The 23,326-nt window shown below is 42.2% G+C and overlaps 1 protein-coding gene across 5 annotated transcripts in view; it reads left to right on the forward strand.

The window, feature by feature from the left end:
• Positions 1-6,482: 6,482 nt before the first annotated feature.
• MAP7D3 (MAP7 domain containing 3) overlaps positions 6,483-23,326 on the forward strand; it is a 30,937-nt gene continuing 14,093 nt past the window's right edge. For 4 of the 5 annotated variants that reach the window (XM_045804818.2, XM_045804821.2, XM_087860143.1 and 1 more), the window contains exons 1-8: positions 6,483-6,640; positions 13,254-13,352; positions 13,451-13,534; positions 14,617-14,780; positions 18,072-18,186; positions 18,720-18,824; positions 21,529-21,624; positions 22,988-23,113. In XM_045804818.2, coding sequence (XP_045660774.2) covers positions 6,580-6,640; positions 13,254-13,352; positions 13,451-13,534; positions 14,617-14,780; positions 18,072-18,186; positions 18,720-18,824; positions 21,529-21,624; positions 22,988-23,113 — 850 coding nt within the window. In that variant the 5' untranslated portion in view covers positions 6,483-6,579. The remainder of the gene's footprint in view (positions 6,641-13,253; positions 13,353-13,450; positions 13,535-14,616; positions 14,781-18,071; positions 18,187-18,719; positions 18,825-21,528; positions 21,625-22,987; positions 23,114-23,326) is intronic. The other variant, XM_087860144.1, reaches the window with a different exon arrangement.

The raw sequence follows: 23,326 nt of genomic DNA on the forward strand, positions 1-23,326 counted from the left end.
TATCAGGTACTAGGAGACTCGAGGTCTGTATTAGAATTTTTCATGTTTATCGTCATCAAAGCGAAATAACATTAAGTACTTAGGTGTACTTGACATCACACTAGACGTGATTTGGTATATTTCCTTAGAGGTATATGTTAGACAACTAATAACACTTAAAGAATCAGAAATTCTGGGCATGAGGCCCAGCAATCCGCGTTTGAAGTAACTATCCTGACTCCTCTTCTCCTTTTCTCCCATCTGGATTTCACCGATTTTTAGCTCTATTAGAAATTCCAAAGTGTCTGTAAAGGGCATTCCTTGATATTTTATGCTTTTTGGCGTCCTCTGAAGCTTCCTTTATATTACAGGCCTGTATTTAGAATGAGAAGGCCCAGCCCATGTTTGCTCTACTTTATTTGAAGTTAAGGGGGAAAAAAATGAGGACATTTTCTTGCCCTTTAATAATTTTAAGTCTAGACCTTTTCAACCCCCCAGTGGCCATCCAAAATATTTTCATTTCTTCCTCCAGTACCGTAGTGGCTTTTAGTACTCACTCTCATTCATTCAACCAACATTCATCTCAGGATAAACTACAATAGACGGGGGACCTTTCCCTTCACATGTGCATTTTTTTTTAACACATGCATTTTGAATCCAGTCCTGAGTACTCAGCATTTATGAACTCTGCTGAGCCTTTCTAGAAGAAAGCTACTTAAGAGGATTCCTATTGATCTCCACTGCAAGACCTATATTAAACACCTATTTACAATGGATTCTTATTCAAGAGTTTGAGTCCAATTTTTTAAATGATTTATTTATTTTAGAGAGAGAGCCTGTGGGAGGGAGGGGCAGAGGGAGAGGGAGAGAGAAACTTAAGCAGGCTCTGTGTGTTGGGGCACGGAGGCCGACCCCCGACAGGGGCAGGGCTCGATCTCAGGACCCCAAGATCACCACTTGAGCTGAAACCAAGAGTCAGACACTTAACTGACTCTCCCGCCCAGGCGCCCTGAGTCAATTCTATTAAAGCCTTAAGAGACAGCTTACAGGGGCGTCTGGGTGGCGCAGTGGTTGGGCGTCTGCATTTGGCTCAGGGCGTGATCCCGGCGTTCTGGGATCGAGCCCCACGTCAGTCTCCTCCACTGAGAACCTGCTTCTTCCTCTCCCACTCCCCCTGCTTGTGTTCCCTCCCTCCCTGGCTGTCTCTCTGTCAAATAAATAAATAAAATCTTAAAAAAAAAGAAGAGACAGCTTACAGACACTTGGGTTGGGAGATGTAGGAAGACTACCGACTGTAGAAAGTGCAGCTTTGAAAAGGCTCAGTAGCCTGAATGAGGGGACTGGATCAATGAAAAAGCAGAGAGCAGGGGTTAGGAGTTACAAGTGGACTGGAGATCATCACCTAGTAAACTGGGAGACACAGTGGAAGGATCACTAGACATACGTGGGCTTGAGTCCTGGCTCTGCCCCTTGCTAGCTGTGCTAACCATGGTTGGGCAGGTTAGTCAACCTCCCGGTGCCTATTTCTTCATCTGTAAAATGAGGATGAGAATAGAAGTGATCTCATAAAATTATGGTGAGGATTATGTGAAGGGATCCATGCAAAGCCTTTAGCACTGTGCCTGCCATTGGGTAGGCCCTGGACAAATGACCGTTCTGACTATCTACCTTAAGTACCCGAGACTCACGTTCTGCTCCAAGCAGAGGGTCACCACTGCCACCATACCCTTCCCCTCTGAGGTTTGTCTGAATTTCCAGTTTGGAGGGTATTTCCCTCCAAACCAGCGGTGATGGCCTCTTCTTCCTCTCCTCAGAAGCTCACTGCCCCCACCCTGGTGAGCTCAGGCCATGATCATCAGCCCCCCAGACCCCCCCAGGAAGGGCCAGAGATTCCCTAAAAAGGAGAGGGTACAGAGAGCAAGGCCACCCCGGTTCTCCAGGCGAAAAGAAAGGGGGATAAGGGTGGGGGGGATGGCTATGAAGGGTCATGGCACGGGTGAGGGGAGGGTGCTGCTGGGGTGGGACTTCCAGAGCTGGGAAAACTTTGAGAAATGACCAGAGCCTGAAGTAAGCCTGTAACTTAGGAGGGAAGAAAAGTGCAGATTTGGGGAAAGAAAGGAAAATGTGAGGAGATTTGGCAAGAGATGAGTCCAAAATGAAACCTCACTCTTCTCCCCCATCCCAGGCGTCACAGCCAAGCTGCAACAGATGGGAGGTAAGAGTCAGAAAAGAGAGGCGGAGGAACTCAACACCAGATCCCTGCCTCCACTGTATGCCTGAAGGATGAATCTGACAGGTAGTTCAGGGATGGAGAGGAGAGCCACCTCATGGCTGTGGAGCTTGAAACTCACCGTACAGGGCTGTGGTGGTGGCGGTTTCCATGCAAATTTGTTAGACATGCTCAGTCCACCGAGTGTTTATTACATGCAAATTCAATTTTTAAAAGCTTCATCATTTGATAGAAAAAAATGTGACAAACCCTAGACCTATTGTGACTGCGGTTCCTGAATGTTCTGCCTGCTGGTGTCAGGTTTAAGGGAAAAAAATAACCAAGTGGGGAAAAAAGTGAGCAGGATTCCAGTTCTTTTTTGCTCACTGGGGAACGTACGCTTTCCAAATACAGGAGGAGAGGAGCTGCCTGGGTTCTTTCCCAGCTGAGTCTGGGTTGGTTCCAGAAGAATAGACTTACTCTACCCAAGTTGGCCGCCTTTAGTTCCACTATTTTTCTGAGAAATATACAGTCTTGTGGGGGCTCCTTAGGGAGCTGCTCTAGTCCCAGGGAAACCTCTAAGGAGGGGGCCCTTAATAATCAGCTTAGAATCAATGGAGGGCAGGGCTCCTTCCCTGAGTCTCCCTTACCTGCCAGACACAGAGTGGGTCCTCAGGAAGTTTGAGTGACTCCGCCTATAGAATGACCAAATGAATGCTAAACTTCGCAGTGAGAAAAAAAGGGTCATCTGTAGATTAAAAGAGACTTAAAAGGCATATCGATGCCATGTGTGGACGTTGTTTGGATTTTTATTCAAACATAGAAGAGGAGTCAGTTGGGAAAGTTGACCACTGATGAGCTATCTGACCATTTTATTTGCCTTGCGCCGTGTTTTCCGAAACTTTTAACATCGTCATCGTTTTTACGATAAGAGATTTTACATTAAAATCCAGATTTCCGGCTTATTTTGAAAAAAATGGGAAGATCTGGCCACAGATAGGCCCATCTTCTCACTCAGCTCCCACGGGCTGGGGTGAAGGCATGATTGCTCTCTTTCGGTCTTCAGGTCCAGAAATAAGAGCCAATTCTTCACGAAGGCTTCTCTGAACACCCCAACCAAGTGATTTTTCATCCCTCTGAGCTCTTGGAACACATTTTCATTACTCACCCAGCTCCCAGCAAACACTGCCCGTATTTGTTTTTTTGTAAACCTCTTAGTGCCCCTCCTCCCCACCCCCTACACCTGGGCGGAATTAAGGCCTTTAAAGGCTCTAAATGCTGAAAAGATCATGGAGGGTGTCTCCCTGTGTGTACTTTCAAATCAAATTTTATTTTATTCAAAGTGGTGGTATTTACAGGTCAGCTGAAGCCACACTTTCTAGATTAAAAATACTCTCCAACTTCTGATTTTGAAAAATTTCAAACCCACAGAAGAGTTGAAAGAATAGTAAAACATGTATGTAACCATCTAGATTCACCGATTTTTAACATTTTGTGATATTTGCTCTTTTTTCCCTCTGAACTGCTTGACAGTAAGTTTCAGACATTAAAATGCTTTGCCCCTAAACTCTTCAGCATTTATTTCTTAAGAAAAGGGACATTTTCCACAGTATCATTCTGATGCTCAAGAAATTTGACCTTGATACAATATCATCTAATACATGGTTCATATTCAAATTTTCCCCATTGCCCCAATAATCAATGCTCTTTTAAGCTATTTTTTAAATCTAGTTTCTTTTTTAAAAAAAAGATTTTACTTATTTGACAGAGAGAGAGCGCACACAAGCAGGGGGAGCAGCAGAGGTAGAGGGAGAAGCAGGCTCCCCACTGAGCAGGGAGCCCGACTAGGGCTTGATCCCAGGACCCTGGGATCATGACCTGAGCCAAAGGCAGATGCTTAACCCACTGAGCCACCCAGGCACACTTTAATCTAGTTTCTTTTTTTTTTTTAAGATTTTATTTATTTATTCGACAGAGATAGAGACAGCCAGCAAGAGAGGGAACACAAGCAGGGGGAGTGGGAGAGGAAGAAGCAGGCTCATAGCAGAGGAGCCTGATGTGGGGCTCGATCCCAGAACGCCGGGATCACGCCCTGAGCCGAAGGCAGACGCTTAACCGCTGTGCCACCCAGGCGCCCCTTAATCTAGTTTCTAATCAAGGACCATGCCTCACACTTGGTCTCTTTAGTCTCCTCTGATCCAGAACACTCTCTGGTGTTTGTATTTAATCTTTCATGATGTTAACATTTTGAAGCATCCAGGCCAGTTGTTTCATAGAATATACCACAGTCTGGATTTGTCTGAATTTTCCTCATTATTAGATAAGTTCAGCATCTCACAATGGGTTCAGCATTTTGACATTTTTGCAAAAAACCATAAAGGTGGGCCACCTGGGTAGTTCCGTCGGTTAAGCATCTGCCTTGGGCTCAGGTCATGATCCCAGGGTCCTGGGATCAAACTCCCCCCCCCGCCCCCCCCCCCCCGTGGGGCTCCCTGCTCAGTGGGGAGCCTGCTTCTGCCTCTCTCTCTGCTGCTCCCCCTGCTTGTGTGCTCTCCCTCTCTCTCTCTCAAGTAAATAAATAAAATCTAAAAAAAAAAAAAATCCATAAAGGTGATGTTGCATTTTTCTAGATTGTCCGTTTGTGAAGTTCCAGATAAATTCATCAAAGCTGAATTTATGTGTATCTGCTTTGCTGGTGCCTTAATCACATGTGTGTCATAGTAACAGTCATGGCGACCATCACATGCATCATGCAAAACTTTGGTCTCTGTGTACACATAGGAGCAGGGCTCTGGGTACTTTATAATGCCAAACTCCCTCTTCTCCACTCCTATCCCACTCCCACCCTACCCCCAACTCGCACCACACCCCCACACTCCTGCCTCCACCCCCAGTATTTTTTTCCTCCATCCTCAGTATTAACCTACAACTTCACCAAGACTTACTGTCCACTCTTTAAATTTGCTAAATCTGTAGGTGTAATATGATATCTTGTGGGTTTTGTTTGTATTATCTCAACTACTAAAGAGTTTGAGCATCTTTTCTTAACCTTTATTGATCATTTGTGATTTTTCTCCTGTGGGAGACCCGTTTATGCCTTTAGCTCATTTCTTGGAGGTTGTCTTTTCCTTATGTATGTTTAGATCTTTGTGCATTCTGGATGCTAATCATTTATGAACTATATCTGTATGAATCTCCAACTTTCATGAAACAGTATTGCTTAAGGCTAAACACGTGGAGACTACTGGTTAGACATTTTGGGTTCAAATTCCAGTTCTGATAGTAACTGTGTGACTGTGAATAATTTAACTTCTCTCTGCTTTAGTTTCCTTATCTATGAGATGGGAGTGATAATGGTACCTACTTTGTCAGGTAGCAGGGGGATTAAATGAAGGAATATGGGTAACACAGAACAGTGCCTGGCACATAGTAGGAGTCAATAAATGTTTGCTGTTATTAGCTTCTTTCATTTTACGGCTCCCATGTAATTTTGAGATACAGAGGGCTCATCAAAGTGTGTGTCCCACAAGTGGCCTCTTGCCCCATACCTACAGCCTCATCATAAACTGCTTCCCTACAACCATGTGCCACACCACATTAATAACAGGGGTGACTCGACCTTGTACAGGCGAGCACCCAGGAAGTGATGTCAGCCCCTCAAAGGTGCATCAGGCGAATTTTTTCCTTGTGAAGGGGAAAACGTTTTGCAATCTTGAAGGGCCTCCTCCAAAACCTAGAGAGATTGATGTCAGTAAGCCCTCTCCTTCACTGTAAAGACCCACAAACACCCTAGAGATAATTCATGCAACTTTGAGTGTCATGATTTATTTTGCAACAATTTAAAGAAAGGCTCTACTCTTGATTGGGCCCCTAACACCTCACAGGAATTTCTCCCCCCCCCCCCAACCTGTCTCTGGGCTTCTACCCCCTAACTTGGGCCTTTCTGTAGTGTTTCAAAGACTAGCAAACTCGGCATACAAGCGCACCCAGGAGGCACTCAGTATAATGCTCCCTAAAGGAACGAAGGAACAAACGAAGAAAGGAAGGAATGTTACTGCGTTGCTATGTAGACGGGATGAAAGGAAAAAAGGAATGTTGGATGGCCAAGCCGGCTGATGATTGGCTGGCTCCCCGCACAGGGATGTGAGGAGAGCCTGGAACGTACGAGAGGGTTTCTTTAGACCGGGAGGTCCCTGCCCAGCAGGTCACGAAGTGGTGCCTAGGGAGCAGCGCTGCAGAGTTTACGGGTCCCAGGCGGGCGCCGGGGGTTCGCGGGCCCCGCCCCGCCCCGCCCCCCGGCGCCGCGGCCAAGGCCGGCCAGACGGCCGCGCCGGAGCCTGCGCACTAGGCCCCCAGCGCCACCAGCGGTTCCAGACGCGGCGGCTCGGAAGATGGCGGAGCGCGCGGGCGCCGGTGGCGGCACATCCCTGAGGGGGATGCGCGAACGGATGGGTGAGAGGCTTGGCGGCTCCCGGGGGAGCTCGGGCCCGCGCGGGAGGCGGGCTTCTCGCGGCCCCGGGCACTGTTGGGGCGGCGCGGAGGGCGCCAGAAAACTTTACTCCGGGGTGGCCTCGCGCCGTCCTGTCCTCCCCTCACCCGCCCCGGAGTTCCCCTGGACGGGACAGGGAACCGTTGTGGGACGGGGGTGAGTGGGGGAACGGCCGGCCGGCACCACCGACGGCCGAAGTCCCACGGCCAACGGCCCAACGGTCGCCGCCACCGGCCGAACCCCGCGGGCGGGGCGCGAGGGAACTAACGGGCGCTGTGGGAGCGGGGGGGGGATTGGTGGAGGAGTCTGGGACCCCGGACCCCGCGGACGGTCCCGAGCTCCGCCTGCCGTTGGGGGGCGGTGGACGCTGGCGCAGCCGCCGAGCGGACGCGCCACAGCCGGGGATGTGCGGGCGCCCGCCCAGACCCCGCGCGCCGGGGCAGCTCTTCCAGGCGCGGAGAGTCGGGAGTTTTCCCTCTGCGCCGGGCGCTCGCGCTCTCATCCTCTCCCACAGTCGCAGTCCTTGCCTCTCCCAAGGGCTTAATCTGCCGCACCCTCCAGGTCAATGTCCGGTGAGGACGGAGCCTTGGCGGGGGCGGGGGGGGGGGCCTGTTGCTTTGAAAGTTGGAAGAAACTTTTCTTCGCTCCTCCTGATTTGCCTGTTGTAGCACATGACTTCGCCAAGATGTCACCTTCCGTGGGACATCTTGCAGACCCTAGGCTGCAATGAACGGGAAGCAGCACTTCAGTGTGCTTTCTCCTAAACTGATCCCAACGCCAAAATGCCCCCCCCTCGTTAATTTTATAAAATTTGGCAGCGCATTGCTTAGCCCACGAGTCTGCTCCGCTAGCTGAGCGAGGTGGTATTTCTCGTTTGTGGGAGGTTACTTGGTGTTCTCAGGCTAGTTTCCTATTATGAACTTGAATAAAACGAACTTGATTGATTTTTACTGAAATCCTTAGGGATTTTTTTCATTTGCAGTTGAAAAGTTGGCTGCGATTGGGAGGCTTTATGTTACTTCAGAATACTTCGAATCAACTCCCCAAATGTATCAGAAACAAATACGCTTTCATCTTTACCTAGAGTTTACAGTAAATTCGGATTGTTTTATTGCTTGTTAACACCTAAGGCTCTCTGCCATTGGTTTCTTTCAGTGTTTAAAGTAACCAGCATTATGGATAACCCCCCTCCCAAGCATTTTTGGATATTGAATGTTTTGAAGTATTTTAAAGTCTTGTATGAGACAGTTGCTTGGATTCACAGTATTTCAAGCCAGAAACTTAGTCATGCAAAAAGGGCTTAACCCAGAACCCTAATTGACCTCCTTGCTGCCCATTTCCTATTAGGAATTGAAAACATCACATGTCATATGTTAGACTTTTCGCAGAGTATCAGCCTAACTAGATTTGCCCTCATGGTCTCAGCGTTTTCCTGAAGGGGACAAGGAGTCATTGAAGTGTTTTGCCACTTTGTGGCAAGTGAAATGCCACTGTGACAGTTGCTTCTTTTTATTCTTTTACCCAAGTAACCGTGAGTAGCCCTGAATCTATTAATCTGGTCAATTTCACTTCCTGGTGGGAGCCTGGCTTCAAGAGTTAAAACATTGTCCCTGAACAAATAACTTCTTCGGGTGCGTGAATTATGTACATTCATTGAATTATGTTTTCTGTGCATAGCACCGTGCTAAGATTGTAGCATACTGAAGAAGTACACTTTTAAAAAATTTTTATTTACTTGAAAGAGTTTAAAAATTTTTATTTACTTGAAAGAGAGAGAGGGCGAAAGCCTGAGCAGGGAAGGGGGATGGGGAAAGAGCAGAGGGAGAGGGAGAAGCAGACTCCTCGCTGAGCAGGGAGCCCCAAGCGGGACTCCATCCCAGGACGCTGGGATCATGACCCAAGCAGAAGGCAGATGCTTAACCGACTGAGCCACCCAGGCGCCCCGAAATAACACTTCTTTTAACAAAACATGTGTTTTATATTTTTGTACGTGATTGTTTTAAGATAATTTATGTGACTGTTTAAACCTGATGAGCATAGGAAACTTTGCCACTGACTTGTCACGGTTCTTGTTTTTCTAAATTCACGAGTAATTTCTAAGTTTAGGATAAGTTACTCAGAATACTTTAAGCAAATGCAGGAAAAGCTACTAAGATTGAGTCAGATCATTATAGAATTTTAGAGCTGGAGAAACCTTAAGGTTCTCAAGTCCAGCACCCAGAATCCCAGCTGTAAAATCCTGGATAGCTTCTACAACTTGAATATATATTCTGATTAGCTTAATATTTTTCCAAGTAGCCATTGCACTGTAGACAGCTCTGAATGGTAGGAAACGGTCTGTAATTTACTTTAAGACATGCTATCTTTGAGGAATTTTTTTGTTTTGTCTTAAGTTTATTTTTTAGTAATCTCTGTACCCACTATGGGGTGCAAACACAGGACCCAGAGATTAAGAGTCGCATGCTCTTCTGACTAAGCCAGCCAGGTGCCCCAAGATGTGCTATCTTTGGATTTGATCTAGGGATCTTGAAATCTCAGCCCTATGACTTTGTTGCTGTTTTAGGCAAAACTATGTGAATCTGTCTTATTTTGGGGTTCCCTAATTACAGATTTCTTCAGTTTCCTTTTTTAAAAAAATAATTAACCACCCTTTTCCTTGCCTAATGACTGTCCTAACGCCATGAGGAGAGATCCTTGGTATGGGTGGAATGGATCTGCCAGGGACCACACCACTTTCAACTGCTCAACTTTGAATGAGAGTGGATGGAGGACAGAGCCAGCAGCTGTGGGAAGAGAGGTCAGGTGTTGAGCTGCTGGAACAATCTACCGCTAGACCCTCCCAGTGCACTGTATCCCACAGGAGCTCATGCTAGGAGTTTATGGCAATTGCTGCTGCTTTTTCTGTTTTCCAAATAACAGTGAGCTGCACTAAATCTGTTAATCTGTAACAATTAGTTTCATAGTATGGTGATTCTCTGCCATAGTCATAGCCATTTTATTAAAAAAAAAAAGCAAACCTTTCAGTCATTTTTTTGCAATCTATGCCCTTTGCTACCTAATAAAAATACTAGTTTATGTAATCTAATATTTCTGATGAGTACAGAAGAAAGGATCTTGGGGAAGAAAGGTCATGGTGAGGTGGGGCTACAGATGTTACATTGAATTCTGAGTGGATAGCAAGAGCAACAGCTGTGGCCGACAACATAGAACTGCTGAGTAAGTATTGGGATGAGTATTTATCATTGGCATCTCATGGGATTAAGCATTTTGAAGTGATTGTGCAGCTTTAGGAAGAGCATTACCATTCTTGAACTAGTTGTTATGGAAAAGTGTTCTGGTGACACAGATCCAGTGTGTATTGGGTGGGGGCGGTGACAGAAGCAGAAATTTCCACTATATTGAAGTTGGTAATGAGCTAAAATGCTTTATGTCCAAAAGAAGCCTCAAAATTTGAATGACATCTTTTAAAAAAATTTATTAAATGTAAAACATTCTTTAACTTTGGGATCCTTGGTGGTGCCTATTTTTGGTTCATTTCGTTCTGAGGCTTTTATTGGGCTGGATATACAGGATGATTGAGTTTTTAATTAAGTTTCCCCTTGTAGGAGGAGAATGATTTTCTTGCATTGTCTCTCACATGTTTTTTTTCTAAGTTTAGGCCTTTCTTAGTCACAGCATATAGTGCTTTATTTTACAATATTTCCATTGCTGTATTTTCAAAGTATAAACCCAAACACCTATATTTCATTTACTTATTGTTGAGTCAACATTTAGATCTTAATTCCTTCTTTGTGATATTTTATTTTATTTTTTTTAAAGATTTTATTTATTTATTTGACAGAGACAGAGACAGCCAGCGAGAGAGGGAACACAAGCAGGGGGAGTGGGAGAGGAAGAAGCAGGCTCATAGCAGAGGAGCCTGATGTGGGGCTCGATCCCAGAACACCGGGATCACGCCCTGAACCGAAAGCAGACGCTTAACTGCTGTGCCACCCAGGCGCCCCTCTTTGTGATATTTTAAATAGAAGTAACCTTAGAAGTAGCAGAGGTGGGAATAAAGAACTATGTCGTATAAAGGTTAATGTGGGTTTTGTACAGTTTGGTCCTTGATAAGAAGTGAAGTTGCTTCTTAATCTACAACTGAATCAAGTTCTGGCTTCACCGGTTACTACCTGTGTGATCTGGGAAAGTAATGTTTAACTGCAATTTTTCTTATTTGTGAAAAATAGGGAAAATAATATCCACTTTATAGGATTGTTAGAATTTAATGAAGTCATACAAATGAAAAGAATTTCTTAAATGGTGAGGTGATATACATTATATGTTATAGCAATTTTTAAGAAAGTACCATAAATAAAGATTAAGGTTCATATTTCAGTTTTAGTAATAAATTCTATGCATTTTCTTAACCTCCAGGCAAAAGGTAACTTTTTTCTTTAAGATTTTATTTATTTGAGAGAGAGAACATGAGTGGGGTGGGCAGAGGGAGAGGGAGAAGCAGACTGCCCCCCCTTAGCAGGGAGCCAGACACAGGGCTCCATCCCAGGACCCTCAGATCATGACCCACACTGAAGGCAGACGCTTAACCGACTGAGCCACCCAGGCGCCCCGCAAAAGGTAACTTTTAAGTGTAATTTGGGATTCAGAATTAGTATAGGAAGTACAGAAATACTGTGGTATACTTAAACCGTACCTTACTGTAGCTTTAAAATGAACAGTAAGGGAATTCCCTCATTCAACGGAGTTTAATAAAATACTCTGTTAAGTTCAGACATAAAGACTTTCTCCCATTGCCTGGACATTTTAAATAACTTCTAGAGCTTGTCCTTTTGGTGAATGTATTTCTTGCCAGTGGGAATTTGAATACGAAGTTCTAAAAATCAGACTTGATATTATTACCACATTAACCTTTAAATTATTTAGTTCATTATTCCCACCACAGCTAATTCTGAGGTTACTACTGTTTAATAAGATCTTTAAATATGGTAAAATTGTACATTTCGAGAGAAATTGTCCTTATGGTCAGGTAATTTGTGCCAAAATATGAACTTTCTTTGGGACTCTAAGCAGGAAAACAGAATGTGCAAAACCAACTGTTGTTTTTTCTGTGCTCACGTAGAGATGTTAAAAGCGGGAGAGAGTGTGTAGGAGGGTTTAATTAATTTATAGACTATATTTAAGAATTCTTCCTAATACACTAGTACTCAAATTCAGAGGATAATCTGTGGTCCATAGAATTGCTGGTAATTGAACTATGAAGGAAGCTGAGAACAGTCTAATCTTCAAATTTAGCTAAATCATGGATTATCTGAGCTGTTAGGTCTCTGGGGTGAAAAAAAAAAGCATCCCTTTCCCCTTTTGAAATAGTGGTCCCTATGGCAGCAATTATGATGTCACTATCAAGGTTACTCTGTAAAATGACTCCCAGATACCTTTCCTCAGTGGCAAGGAACACCTCAGAGTCTTCATTCCTTAAGGACAATGACCCCTACTCTGTTCCTTTCATTATTTTAACTGCCCCTCTTCAACTGTTGTATTTTTTCCTAATATATAGAAAACAGAACTGTATGTGGTATCACGGGGCATTTTTCCTGTGCTTTCACAAAGGTGGAGGAGAATGTTCAGACTTAATCTCCAGAGCCTTCCGGAAGATGCCCAGCATTGTGGGGCATTTTAGATACAGCTATAAATGGAATTAAAGGGCTCGGGAATCCCCTATAATAATTGGTGTGTGTATCATCCTGGCATTTGTTTTTCTTACTCTCCCTCAAATTGTGATCCCCTAATCTTGTATTTCACCGTTATTGAAGTTTATTTACCACTTTTTGGCCTGTTTTACAAGGCATGTGTAAATTTATCTCTGTTTGCCTGACATTTTTCTACCTAGAATAATACTATCTCAATGGAAATTCCTTGAGTGCTTCTCCACCTTCACTGCATTAGAATAGAGCTTTTAGCAACTGGAAATGCCTGGGCCCCCACCCCAGACACTGGGGGTGGGGAAAGGCAGGCATTGCTAATATCTTTAAAGCAATGTAGGTAAAGAAAACCCCACATCTAGGTAATTTGTAAATGAACTTTTTAATATTGGGCCCAGTCTCTGAGGATCTCACTGTTGACACTTCTGCTTCCAAATTCAGATCCGTAAACACCAAGTCTTCTCTAAATTCTCAGTTTATGGTGAAACAGTTCTTCCAATTCTGTGCCAGCTCAGTTTTTCCAGTACTTGGTGTAATGTCTTATCTGAGACATTTTTGAAAGCTATTAATCATTAGCTCCTACTCATGCACAAGCCCGTGCTGCCACTCCCGCTGACAACTCTAAGTCCACAGATAGGCTGGCACATGCACAGTAAACAGCTTTAATTCTTTCTTAAACTGTTGTTGAACATCATAGGTACTCAGTATGTCTTTGTTGTTGATGTGGATTAATCTGTCGTGATTTTGCCTTCTAGATGAAAGATGGTATTCTGTATCATCAAGGACGATTGCCTGGGCTTTGCCTCCCCCTTTAACTGTTCGAATAAGTTTGTATTCATAGTATCTAATCCCTTCCCTTTATCTCCTTGTATTCCAGTTGCTGCTGCTCACGCCATTGCCGAGGAAAGGAGGAGTCAGAGTGGTTTTAGCACTGTTCCATCTCAATCTTCAAATATAAGATCAACTTTTAAACCAGGTGTAATATCTAGAATGCTTTTTGATAGATGTCAGAGTATCATGTCACTAAAATTGGATCTATTAATGCCTTACTATATTTTCCTATTTTGTTTTTAGTAATAGATGGGTCCGTGCTTAAAAATGATGTGAAGCAGAGGTTGGCGAAGGAGCGCAGAGAAGAGAAGAAAAGACAACAAGAAGGTTTATTTTAGACTTTTTTAAAAAAAATGGGAATGAATGAATTTTCTGTCAAGGTTGTGTATTTTCAGAGTGATTTTACCTACTTTTCCTGATCTGTTTACATCATAGATTATATTTTTTCTAGGATGTATTACATTGTTTTCAGTAATTATACTAAGGCAGATAAAGAAGGCCCGTGAAAAATACTTGATTAAATTGTTTAATTTTTGAAGTAGTAGTTTCTGTTAGCTCTAATTTTCTGAAAACTAAGGTATGAAAACTTGAAACATTTGTAGAAACAAGCAGAATGGGGTTTCAATAAAAATGACTCTAAAAAGGAAAATGAAGTTGCTAGTAATCCTAACATAGGCTTCTCAAGTGTAAATTAGGATCCAAAAGAATAGTCTTTTTACCCCTCAAGAGAATTTCTCTGGTCTTTGAAATCCCTTGACAAAACTTGTGCTCAGCTTCATTCAAATGGATATCATTTGTCTTTGTTTCGGTGAGGAGTTACTTCTTCCTGGAGCTCTTCAGGAGAGTATTTTAGAACTGCATAGATGATCTCCAGGCTTTAGTGAGGGGAAATTTGAAATAGGAAAATACCATGCTGTTTCATAGTGTGGTGTCTGACTAACTCCATGAATGTAAAACTGGCATGCTTAAATACGGTCTGCATAGATGAGGCCTTTGAAAGAAGTTTCCTAGTAGAAGGAAAAAAAAAACCATGCTGGCCATGTGTTTTCTTTTTAATTCTTATTTTAATGTATATAGCATGTTAATCTGGTGGGGTTTAACTTCAGCGCAAATCAGCGGAAATATCACGTGAAAGAAAATATTTGTTTTTAATTTGGAATTTTAGTTTGGACAGGATATGAGGGTCATCTAAGCCATCTCCGTTCTCTGGAGTTAAATGAACAGCCGGTGCAAACGATTCTTCAGTGGCCATTCTCGTGCACTTATATAATCTTTTGTTACAAGCATAGGTCATGTTATTTTTAAGAAAGAGGGAGATATATTAACTTTCTCCTTCTTCGTGAGTGTTGTGGAAAACTTAAATATTTTTTTGGCTCTTACACCTCGAAAATGTATTTGGAATATTTCAGCTAATAAGGAAACACAACTGCTTGAAAAAGAAAGAAAGTCCAGGATCCAGTATGAAAAACAGATGGAAGAGAAGCAACGAAAACTGAAAGAACAAAAAGAAAAGGATGAGCAGCGGAGAATATCCGCAGAAGAAAAAAGGAAACAAAAATTACAGGAAGAAAGGGTACAGTACAGTACATGTTTGTTAGCCTGTTAAATCAGATGCCACGCCGTGTCGTCTGCCACTGGAATACTTTTTTCTTAGCTGTTCACTGCCTTTCCTGCCCCCCCCCCCGGACCCAGTCCCAGTTCTCCCTTCTTCCCTTCAGCGGTACAGCCTCTTGTCCCTGCCCTCTCAGATCCCTGAGTTTCAGCCTGCTAGCTGAGATAAAGAGGAGCCTCACAGGCCTGGGAAGAGAGCCCTTCCCCTCCGGGATGTGGCCCACTGGTGTCTCGGCCCAGGGTTTGCTCTGAGCTCTATACCGAGGCCTCGTGTTCACAGTCCCACTGATAGGCCCCCATCTTATTTCTCAGGGCCGCCACTCTGCTTGCTTGAGCACAGGCCAGTGAGATGACAGCGCTTGCGCTCCCATCTGGCTTCCCCTGCCTTTCTGCCCTGTGCGCTCTTCCTCCCTGCTGTGCCAGGGCCCTGCTGCTCTCTTTACCTTCCTGGACTCTTCTGGTGTCTGGCACTGTGTTGGTATGAGTCATTGCCTTCGCGATGCCCTGTCTTTCCCCTCTGTCCCTCTTCAGTCAGTTTGTCTTTTAGGGTCCATACTTGGGCATCTGGCTACCTGTCTCATTCTGTCTGATGCTCTCTGACACTAGATTTGTCTCCTGTAGGTCATGCCACTACTTTACTCGGGATCCTTCACTCCTTGTGAATCTGCCATGTTCTCTGGGACACCGTTCCCTTTCTTGCTGGCGTTTTCTCTTTTGCTTTATTCCGGTGGTTCTCAAGTGTCCCTAACTAACTCTGAGTCTGTCTTCTGGTTCTCCGGCTGACTGAGACCTTTTACTTCCCGAGGCGCCTCACTTTTCCTTCCTCTTTGTCTTGACTTCTCTCTCTCTCTCTCCCCATCTTTGGACTTTCTGCCTATTCTCTCAGTGTGTTTTTATATCTCCCTCTTTTCTTCTGTTGCTCTTATTTTTTTTTAAGATTCACTTATTTATTTGAGAGAGAGCGTGCACAAGAGAGCAAGCAGCACGAGTTGGGGGAGGGGGCAGAGGGAGAGTTCCCAGGCAGATTCCCTGCCAAGCGTGGAGCCCAACACAGGGCTGGATCTCAGGATCCATGAGATCATGATCTGAGCAGAAACCAAGAGCCACCCAGGCACCCCTGTTGCTCTAATTTTACATTTTCTTTTTCTGTCCGTCCTTTTTGGTTTCATTTGTCCCCATGAGGCTTCTTCTCTGTGGGGCTCACTCTTCCTCCTTGTGCACACGATTGCTCTCACACACCTCACCCCCAGCGCCTGCCCCGACTATGGATCTTCCTTATTCTAGCACTGTTCCCATGCCATTTCTTCCATGCCCATGGTCCACTACCACTCTCTCTGTACCTTTCTGTGGTTGCTTATGCTGTTTTTTCATATTCCAGTATTTGATGAACTCTCACTCAGAATTTCTGTTACTCGCCGTGTTCTTCTGTGAAAGAGCTCCTTAATTTACTTCTGTGGTGAAGAGAATGAAGGCCAGAGATAGAGCTATCTGAACTAAGAGACTGAAAGAAAGTAAAACAGAATACTGAAGAGTGGGGGAGGGTCCCTGGAGGAGAGAGACTCCCAGGGACCGAGAGAAAAAAAGACAGTCTTAGAGAAAGAGGAACCTGAAAGAGAGAGCCCAGAGAAAATGTAACAAAATGGCACTGCAGAGAGGGAGGGAGCCAGAGGTGTGGTGGGAGAAAAGAGGCAGAAGGACAAGGAGAAAAGGAGCAAGGGAGAATCAGCCTCACAAAACTAGTGTGGTGGGGGGGGTGGACCCTGGCAGAGCAGGAAGGGACCATGGGGCACTGTGAGCAGCCTGCACATAGAGAGAATGATTCCTTAGAGCAGGGATGGTGCTTCGGAGGGGAGTGTAGACAGGAGACCTGTAGGAGCCATGGATGCTACAGGAACCTGAGAGCACAGAGGGCCAGTGCATTTGGAAGCAGGGGAATAGGGTTCTTACGAATCAGAATTTTGTTTCAATAACACAAGACAATTCACTGTTTTGTCTTTGTTATACTTTCTGGGTTTTTAGTAATTCGAGCAACTTACTTTCTGTTAAAAAATACAATTTTAAAATATTACCATTTGATACATTTTAAGAATTGCTGTTGCTTTTCTCCTCAGAGGATATGGATGAGACTCCATTTTCCTATAACATGTTTATCTTTTCCCTCAGAGAAATGGTGGGGGCATTGTAAGGATGATGTTGCTATGAAACAGTCGTTGTCAGGGAAGAGTAGAAAGCCTCCTGGCCCTGCAGTTGATTTGCTTACCTGAGTAGAGTTCACTGTTACAGCACAAGGACTTGAAATATCAGAAAGGAAAACCATGCATGCCCCTCATTTCTGGCGGTGGGGTTGTTTTGCCATAGTGTGGTGTTTACAGTTGAGTAGCTATTATCCCGAGCCCTTGCAATTAAAGTTGAGGTCAAGGGGCGCCTGGCTGGCTCAGTCGGAAGAGTGTACACTCTTGATCTTCTGAGTTGGAGCTCCACGTTGGGTGCAGAGATGACTTAAACAAAGAAAACTTAAAAAAAGTTGAGGTCAAGACAAACACATCAATTATCTTTTTCTTTTAAACTTTATTATGAGAATTTAAGATGTTACAAACATGGGTATTATAGATGGTTGTGGCATAGATTTCACTTATATGTGTGTTAGTTGTTTTTTTCCCTGCCTGATTCTACAAATAATTTAAGGTGTATTTTATTTTTTAAAGATTTTATTTATTTATTTAGAGAGTGAGCGGGGGTAGGGGCAGAGAGAGAGAGGGAGAGAGAATCCCAAACAGACTCCATGTGGAGCGCGCAGCCCAATGTGGGTCTCTATCCCATGATCCTGAGGTCATGACCTGAGCCAAAATCAAGAGTTAGATGCTTAACTGACTGCGCCATCTAGGCTCCCTGCTTCTCCTTCTCCCTCTGCCTGCCGCTTTCCTTGCTTGTGTGCACTCTCTCTGTCAGATTAATTAATTTCCTAATGATATAAGCAGAGGGAAGCACAGTCTGTTCCTCAGTTCATATCCATAAGATCAAAGCCTGTTATTCAAGAGAAGCATTGACATTGATTGATACCAGAAACATGGTCTTCAATTATTCATTTATTTTTTTGGTCTACATTTTTAACTATTACCTGATGTCTCCCCCCCCCCCAGATTTTGCCTGATACAAAAATTTGGTAATGGGTTGGTTTTCTAACTCACAGATGTAAATTATACTAACTGATATAATGAATATGTAAAAATCTGTTGGCATTTATTTTAAATAGGAGAGATTCAAAGCTGTTCTTTATCGGACATTGGAACGGAGCAACCGTGTTGATCATCGTCAAAAAAGATGGTCATGGGAAGGCTCTACAGCCATGAACCCAGAAACCAAAACTGGTAATTAATACAACTGTTAAACTTGAAGTTCACATTCATGTTCCTGTTTAGATATTGGCTATTGCTGCAAGGTTGCATTTACAACAAGGTTTTGAGCTATGTATCTTAAGTGAAAATGCTGCCATGTACTCTTAGGTGTGCACGTAAATTTATGTTTAAATTTGTGTCATTGTAAGATTGTGAAAGAAATTGTATTATTTTATCCAGTATATCCAAAATCTTACCATTTAAATTTGTAATCTCTGTAAAAATGATTAATAATAAAGCTTTATACAGCTTTATCCAATGCATATTTTAAAAACAAATTAAGTCTGCCCCATTTACTAAATTGAGGGTACTATAAATTTTCCTATAAATGGACAGAATTCTACAGTTTCATGAAACCTAAATTTATATCATTTGTAAGGAATGACAGTGAACACCGCATCTAATTAATGCACGTACTCCATAGAGCTACATCATGAACTTACTTTGTTTCAGCTAATGATGCTTTCTTTAAGTATGAGTACAGTAAATATTATATCTTTTCTCAGCCAATAAACGTTCTATATCTACTGAAAAACTTGAACAAGAGACTTCTGGTTTACACAAACAAATGTCTATGTCATCTGGAGGTCCTCAAAATTCTATTGCCAAGAGTAAGTAGTTATTTCATGTGTTCTGCTGAATTTTAAACCAATGAAATAGATTCCTTTTATATCTTTTCACAGTACCACTTATCCTTTAGATTGTGGAACATTTAGATTTATTTCAGAAGAGCACCACCTTGTTTTGTAGTAGATAGAGATGGTCATTACTATTTTATATTTTCATCAGTATTAATCCTTGTTTCATTATTTGTATATGAATCATCGGAGGCGTTTGTTGAGTTCGGGTAGCCCAAACTGAAACATATTTTGACCAAAAGACATTGCCATTACGTGGCACGATAACATGTTATAAAAGTGATTCATATTCTACCTAACCAGGAAATGAAATCCTTTTTCCTAGAGAGTAGCTAGACTGGTCATCCAGTTTCCATTAAGTTTCACGAACATCACCTCATTTAAGGAAAACGTTAGCATATATACAGCAGTGGACAGGTTGACCTGCTTCACATACGTCATACTTGTTATTCATGACAACCTTGTAAAGATAGGCAAGTGTAATTACCTTCCTGGCTTTTTAATTAAGACCCCAAGAAATTCAGTGCTCTTTACTCTGTCATGGTTGTTTATGGCTTATATTTTGGTCATTTGGTAGATGGATCATGATGTTGAAATTGTACATTTCAGTAATAAGCCTGTGTTTTCTTCCAAAGCAAATAAAGTGGTACCCATGTTAATGAGCAAAGCATTGCTAACCTCCGCTTTACAACTCTTCATAGTGCTAATGTGGTGTTCTTTAAAAGAAAAAGAAATGATCTGCTATGACTACCTCATATACCTTTTGCTTCTGGTGTTTGCCCTTTTAATTAGCGTTCCTTTTAAAAAAAATTCTTCCCCTGTCAGTGACCATATCTGGCTTATTGTGCATGGTGCTTCCCACTGATAATTGAAATGGATTAGGTAACCATACCCATCAATCAGTTTTAAAAAAAGTCCTTTCCAGATGCAAAAACAGAAGTGATCTTGGCAGGAAGAAGACACGGCAAACATATTCCACTTCAGTGCCTTATGAATTGAAAAAAAGGGCATAATTATGGTTTGAATTTAAAAACCTTTTTTTTTTTAGATTTTACTTGAGAGCAAGTGAGAGTAAAAGAGCACAAGCAGGGGAGGGGCAGAGGGGGAGGGAGAAGCAGACTCCCCGCTGAGCGGGGGGGGCCCCCTCCAATCTGGGGTTATCACATTTTTTCTTCTAATGGTCTAACAAAAGTTGATCCACTTACCACCCTAACCCTCGATAGGTTTTCCCAGAGCACTTATGTGTAGTCTGGGTTCATTTGTAGATTCATGTAGGAAGGTTTTCTTTAGCACCTTCCTTGTCATGTAATAAAATTAATTTATTATTCACCAGTTCAATCCTTTAGAAAAATTAGATAGCATTCATTGCAATGTTGTATTTGTATATTTTCATTATATATGTATATATACATTTATTTTGATATATCTTGTTTCACAGGCATTTACTCTTTCACTATCTAATTGCTTTGAGGAGTTAGCAAATACTTCTTCCACAGACGTGTATGACATTTTTAGTATAATGAGCAAATATTAGTATGCTTTCATTAATAGGCCTCATCCTATATTAATGAGACTTGTAAAGAGGAGAAACAGGTGATGACTTTTAGGATAATAACTAAATTGCACTGAAAGAGCAATTCCAAGTAACTTTTTAAATGATTTTTTTTACTAGTTTTTAATTCGAGAAGGTATGTGTGGAAGATACTTGGTGAAATAACTTACAGGTACAGTCTGTTGCACACTCTGAAACAATGAATGTTGTAATTAATGATGTCAGGGAAAATAAAATCCATATCGGTGGTGGCTTACCTTTGTAAAATCTCTTGAAATTGAAATGAAACCTGTTTGATCCAGAGAGATGAACATTTCACACTCAAATGAAGTTCATAATCTAATAACCTGTAACATTTTAAGTAGCCCTGTTTTAAAGCTTGGCTAATTCAAATTGTCTATTTTTCTTCTGCTCATTTGCTGACTCATAATAACTGTTCACACTATCTTGTCATTTCTTACAGTATGAAAATAAAGGATGTGTGATTTAATCACATGATTGCATTGATTATACCTCTGGTTCATGCTGTTCAATTACATTATCAATTCAGGAATTTTCAAATGATGCTACATTGTCAATATGTACAAGTCCCCAGTTTAATTTACAGGTTCCCAAAAGAGAAGTTACTCTTTAAACAGACACTCTTCAGTATCCTGAGCCAGAATATTTTAGAATTTTCAAGAAAAGTGTTTACACAAACCACGTTTTTCATTAGGTTGCTAAAATTGTGACATACGTGCCAAAAGTTAATGATCATTTTTGTTTAAAAAAATAACCATTATAACTAAAGTATACATTACTTTAGTAATAGATGTCATGGATTGTGTCCAAAATTAAAGGTTGTATGTTCCCAGTTTGGGAATGTTGATCTTGTCAGGTGGTATTAGACACTGTCCTCTTAATTTTTAACGTTTTTTTCTAATTAATTTTATTTTCCAGATAACTTAAAGAGTAAACTAAGTTTGGTTTGGGGATGTAGAATCTCCACATAAGATTTGCTATTTAAATTTTTACAAGCAAGAGTAGAGAAGATAAAAAACATTTGAAAAGAAGAGTGACACACTCCTGAAATAATATATTTAAATAATTTGTAAAAAATAATATTCCTTTGCCTTTGATCTCCAGAAAAAATAGAAAAGAAGAGAAGCTCGTCCTTGAATAGAAGATCTAACAAACTGCAGGCCCCTGTGGAAACTGTACAAATAGAAGAAAAACCAACTGGTTAGTTATTTCTAAGTACCAGTCTTAAATAGTGGTTTAAAAGAGATCTGTTGCGGTTCCTGTGTGGCTCAGTCAGTTGAACTCTGACTCCTGATTTTGGCTCAGGTCATGCTGAGCTTGGAGCCTGCTTAAGATTGTCTCTCCCTGCACCTCCCTACCCCTGTGCTTTCTGTTCTCCTCTCTCTCAAAAAAAGGGATCTGTGTTAATATTTGGTTGCTTGAGAAGTCATTCCTAAAATTTGAAGCCAGAATATCCCTTCTTTAACTAAAAAATGTCCTTTGATGCCATACTTACTTGGCTGAAGCCAAGACTCTGTCTTTAAATGAAATATGTAATTCTGCTGTCATCTGAGCAAGAAGTCTGTAATGAAGCTGAGGGACTAGATCAGAGTGTTGGTATAGATAAAGATTTGTGCTGGAGGACTTGATTCTCTTCAAACATTCCTTAGTGTTCAGAAGTTCTTAAGTTATTGGCCATAATTTGAACCTCAAAGCTTTGCTGTATTGCTTCATAGCATTACCCACATCTGAGGTACTTTTTAAAAAAAAAGATATTTATTTATTTATTTATTTATTTAAGAGCTCAAGCAGGGGTAGAAGGGCAGAGGGAGAGGGAGAAGCAGACTCCCTGCTGATCAGGGAGCCTGATGCAGGGCTCGATCCCAGGACCCTGATCTGAGCTGAAGGTAGATGCTTAACCGACTGAGCCACCCAGGCGCCCCTGAAGTACTTCCTTATTTAAAGTAGTTTCTTTCCAACACCTTCCCCTGCACAACTTTTCTCTGTCAAACACAACTGTTGCTTTTTGTTTTATACCGAACCATTCACTCACAGAATACTCTCTCCAGTTTATTGATTCAGGTCAGAGCCTGTTATAACAAATGCCATTGTTAACAGGGATCTCTAGGAACCTACAGACTTTTAGAGCAAGGTATTTACAAGATGCACTTTAACAAAAGAATTCAGTTAGTCCCTTGGAGCTTTTGGTAATGAACTTGACCACTCTGTCAGTTACATATATCTGTAGAAATCCATGTCAAAGTTGTTTTGTCACATACAACTTTCTCTGTATGTGAATTCCTCTGTAGAGACTATACATTGGATAGGGCCTTGTTAAATATGGTACCTAGATTTCTTCATTGGGGTTACTGTGTATGCCAGCGCCTTTGACCCTTAATTCAGGTGCTCTCTTCCCTAGCAAGGCGGTCTGATCCAGTGGCGGTGTTTAGTCCCATTGCTCTCGTTGCTTCTACTTTTAGGCTGGGAAAATTCTCATTTGCAGCAGTTCACATTGCTCTTTCTTGCTTTACACCTGTTTGTGAGACCTCAACTTGAATCATTTTTGTTTGTTCTCCTCATTTAGCTCGTCACCCATATACCAGTCTTCGGGAGAATAATTTAATCACTCGCCTGCTTGTCCCTACAAAAGCATCAATAGCCAGGAGCAAAAGTGCTGCTTCCTTGTCAGTTCCTGGGAAAGATACTCCAGGTAACAGGCATAGTGCAGAAAGCCTGAAGGTGTTAGTATTTGCACTTAAAAAGCAGGTTGTATCATTTAATTTGTTGCAGTAAGATATAAAAATAATTTGAATCAGTAGTTTCCAGATGACTGATTTTACCCCAAATTTTATGTTGTATATTTATGCCTTCTGGCATGGTAGATTAGTTATCTGGGTAATAGTTTATTGATAGGATGGGATAA

This window comes from Ursus americanus, chromosome X, assembly GCF_024610735.1.
Source record: "Ursus americanus isolate L20-20 chromosome X, mUrsAme1.1.p, whole genome shotgun sequence".
NCBI classification, from domain to species: Eukaryota; Metazoa; Chordata; class Mammalia; order Carnivora; family Ursidae; genus Ursus; species Ursus americanus.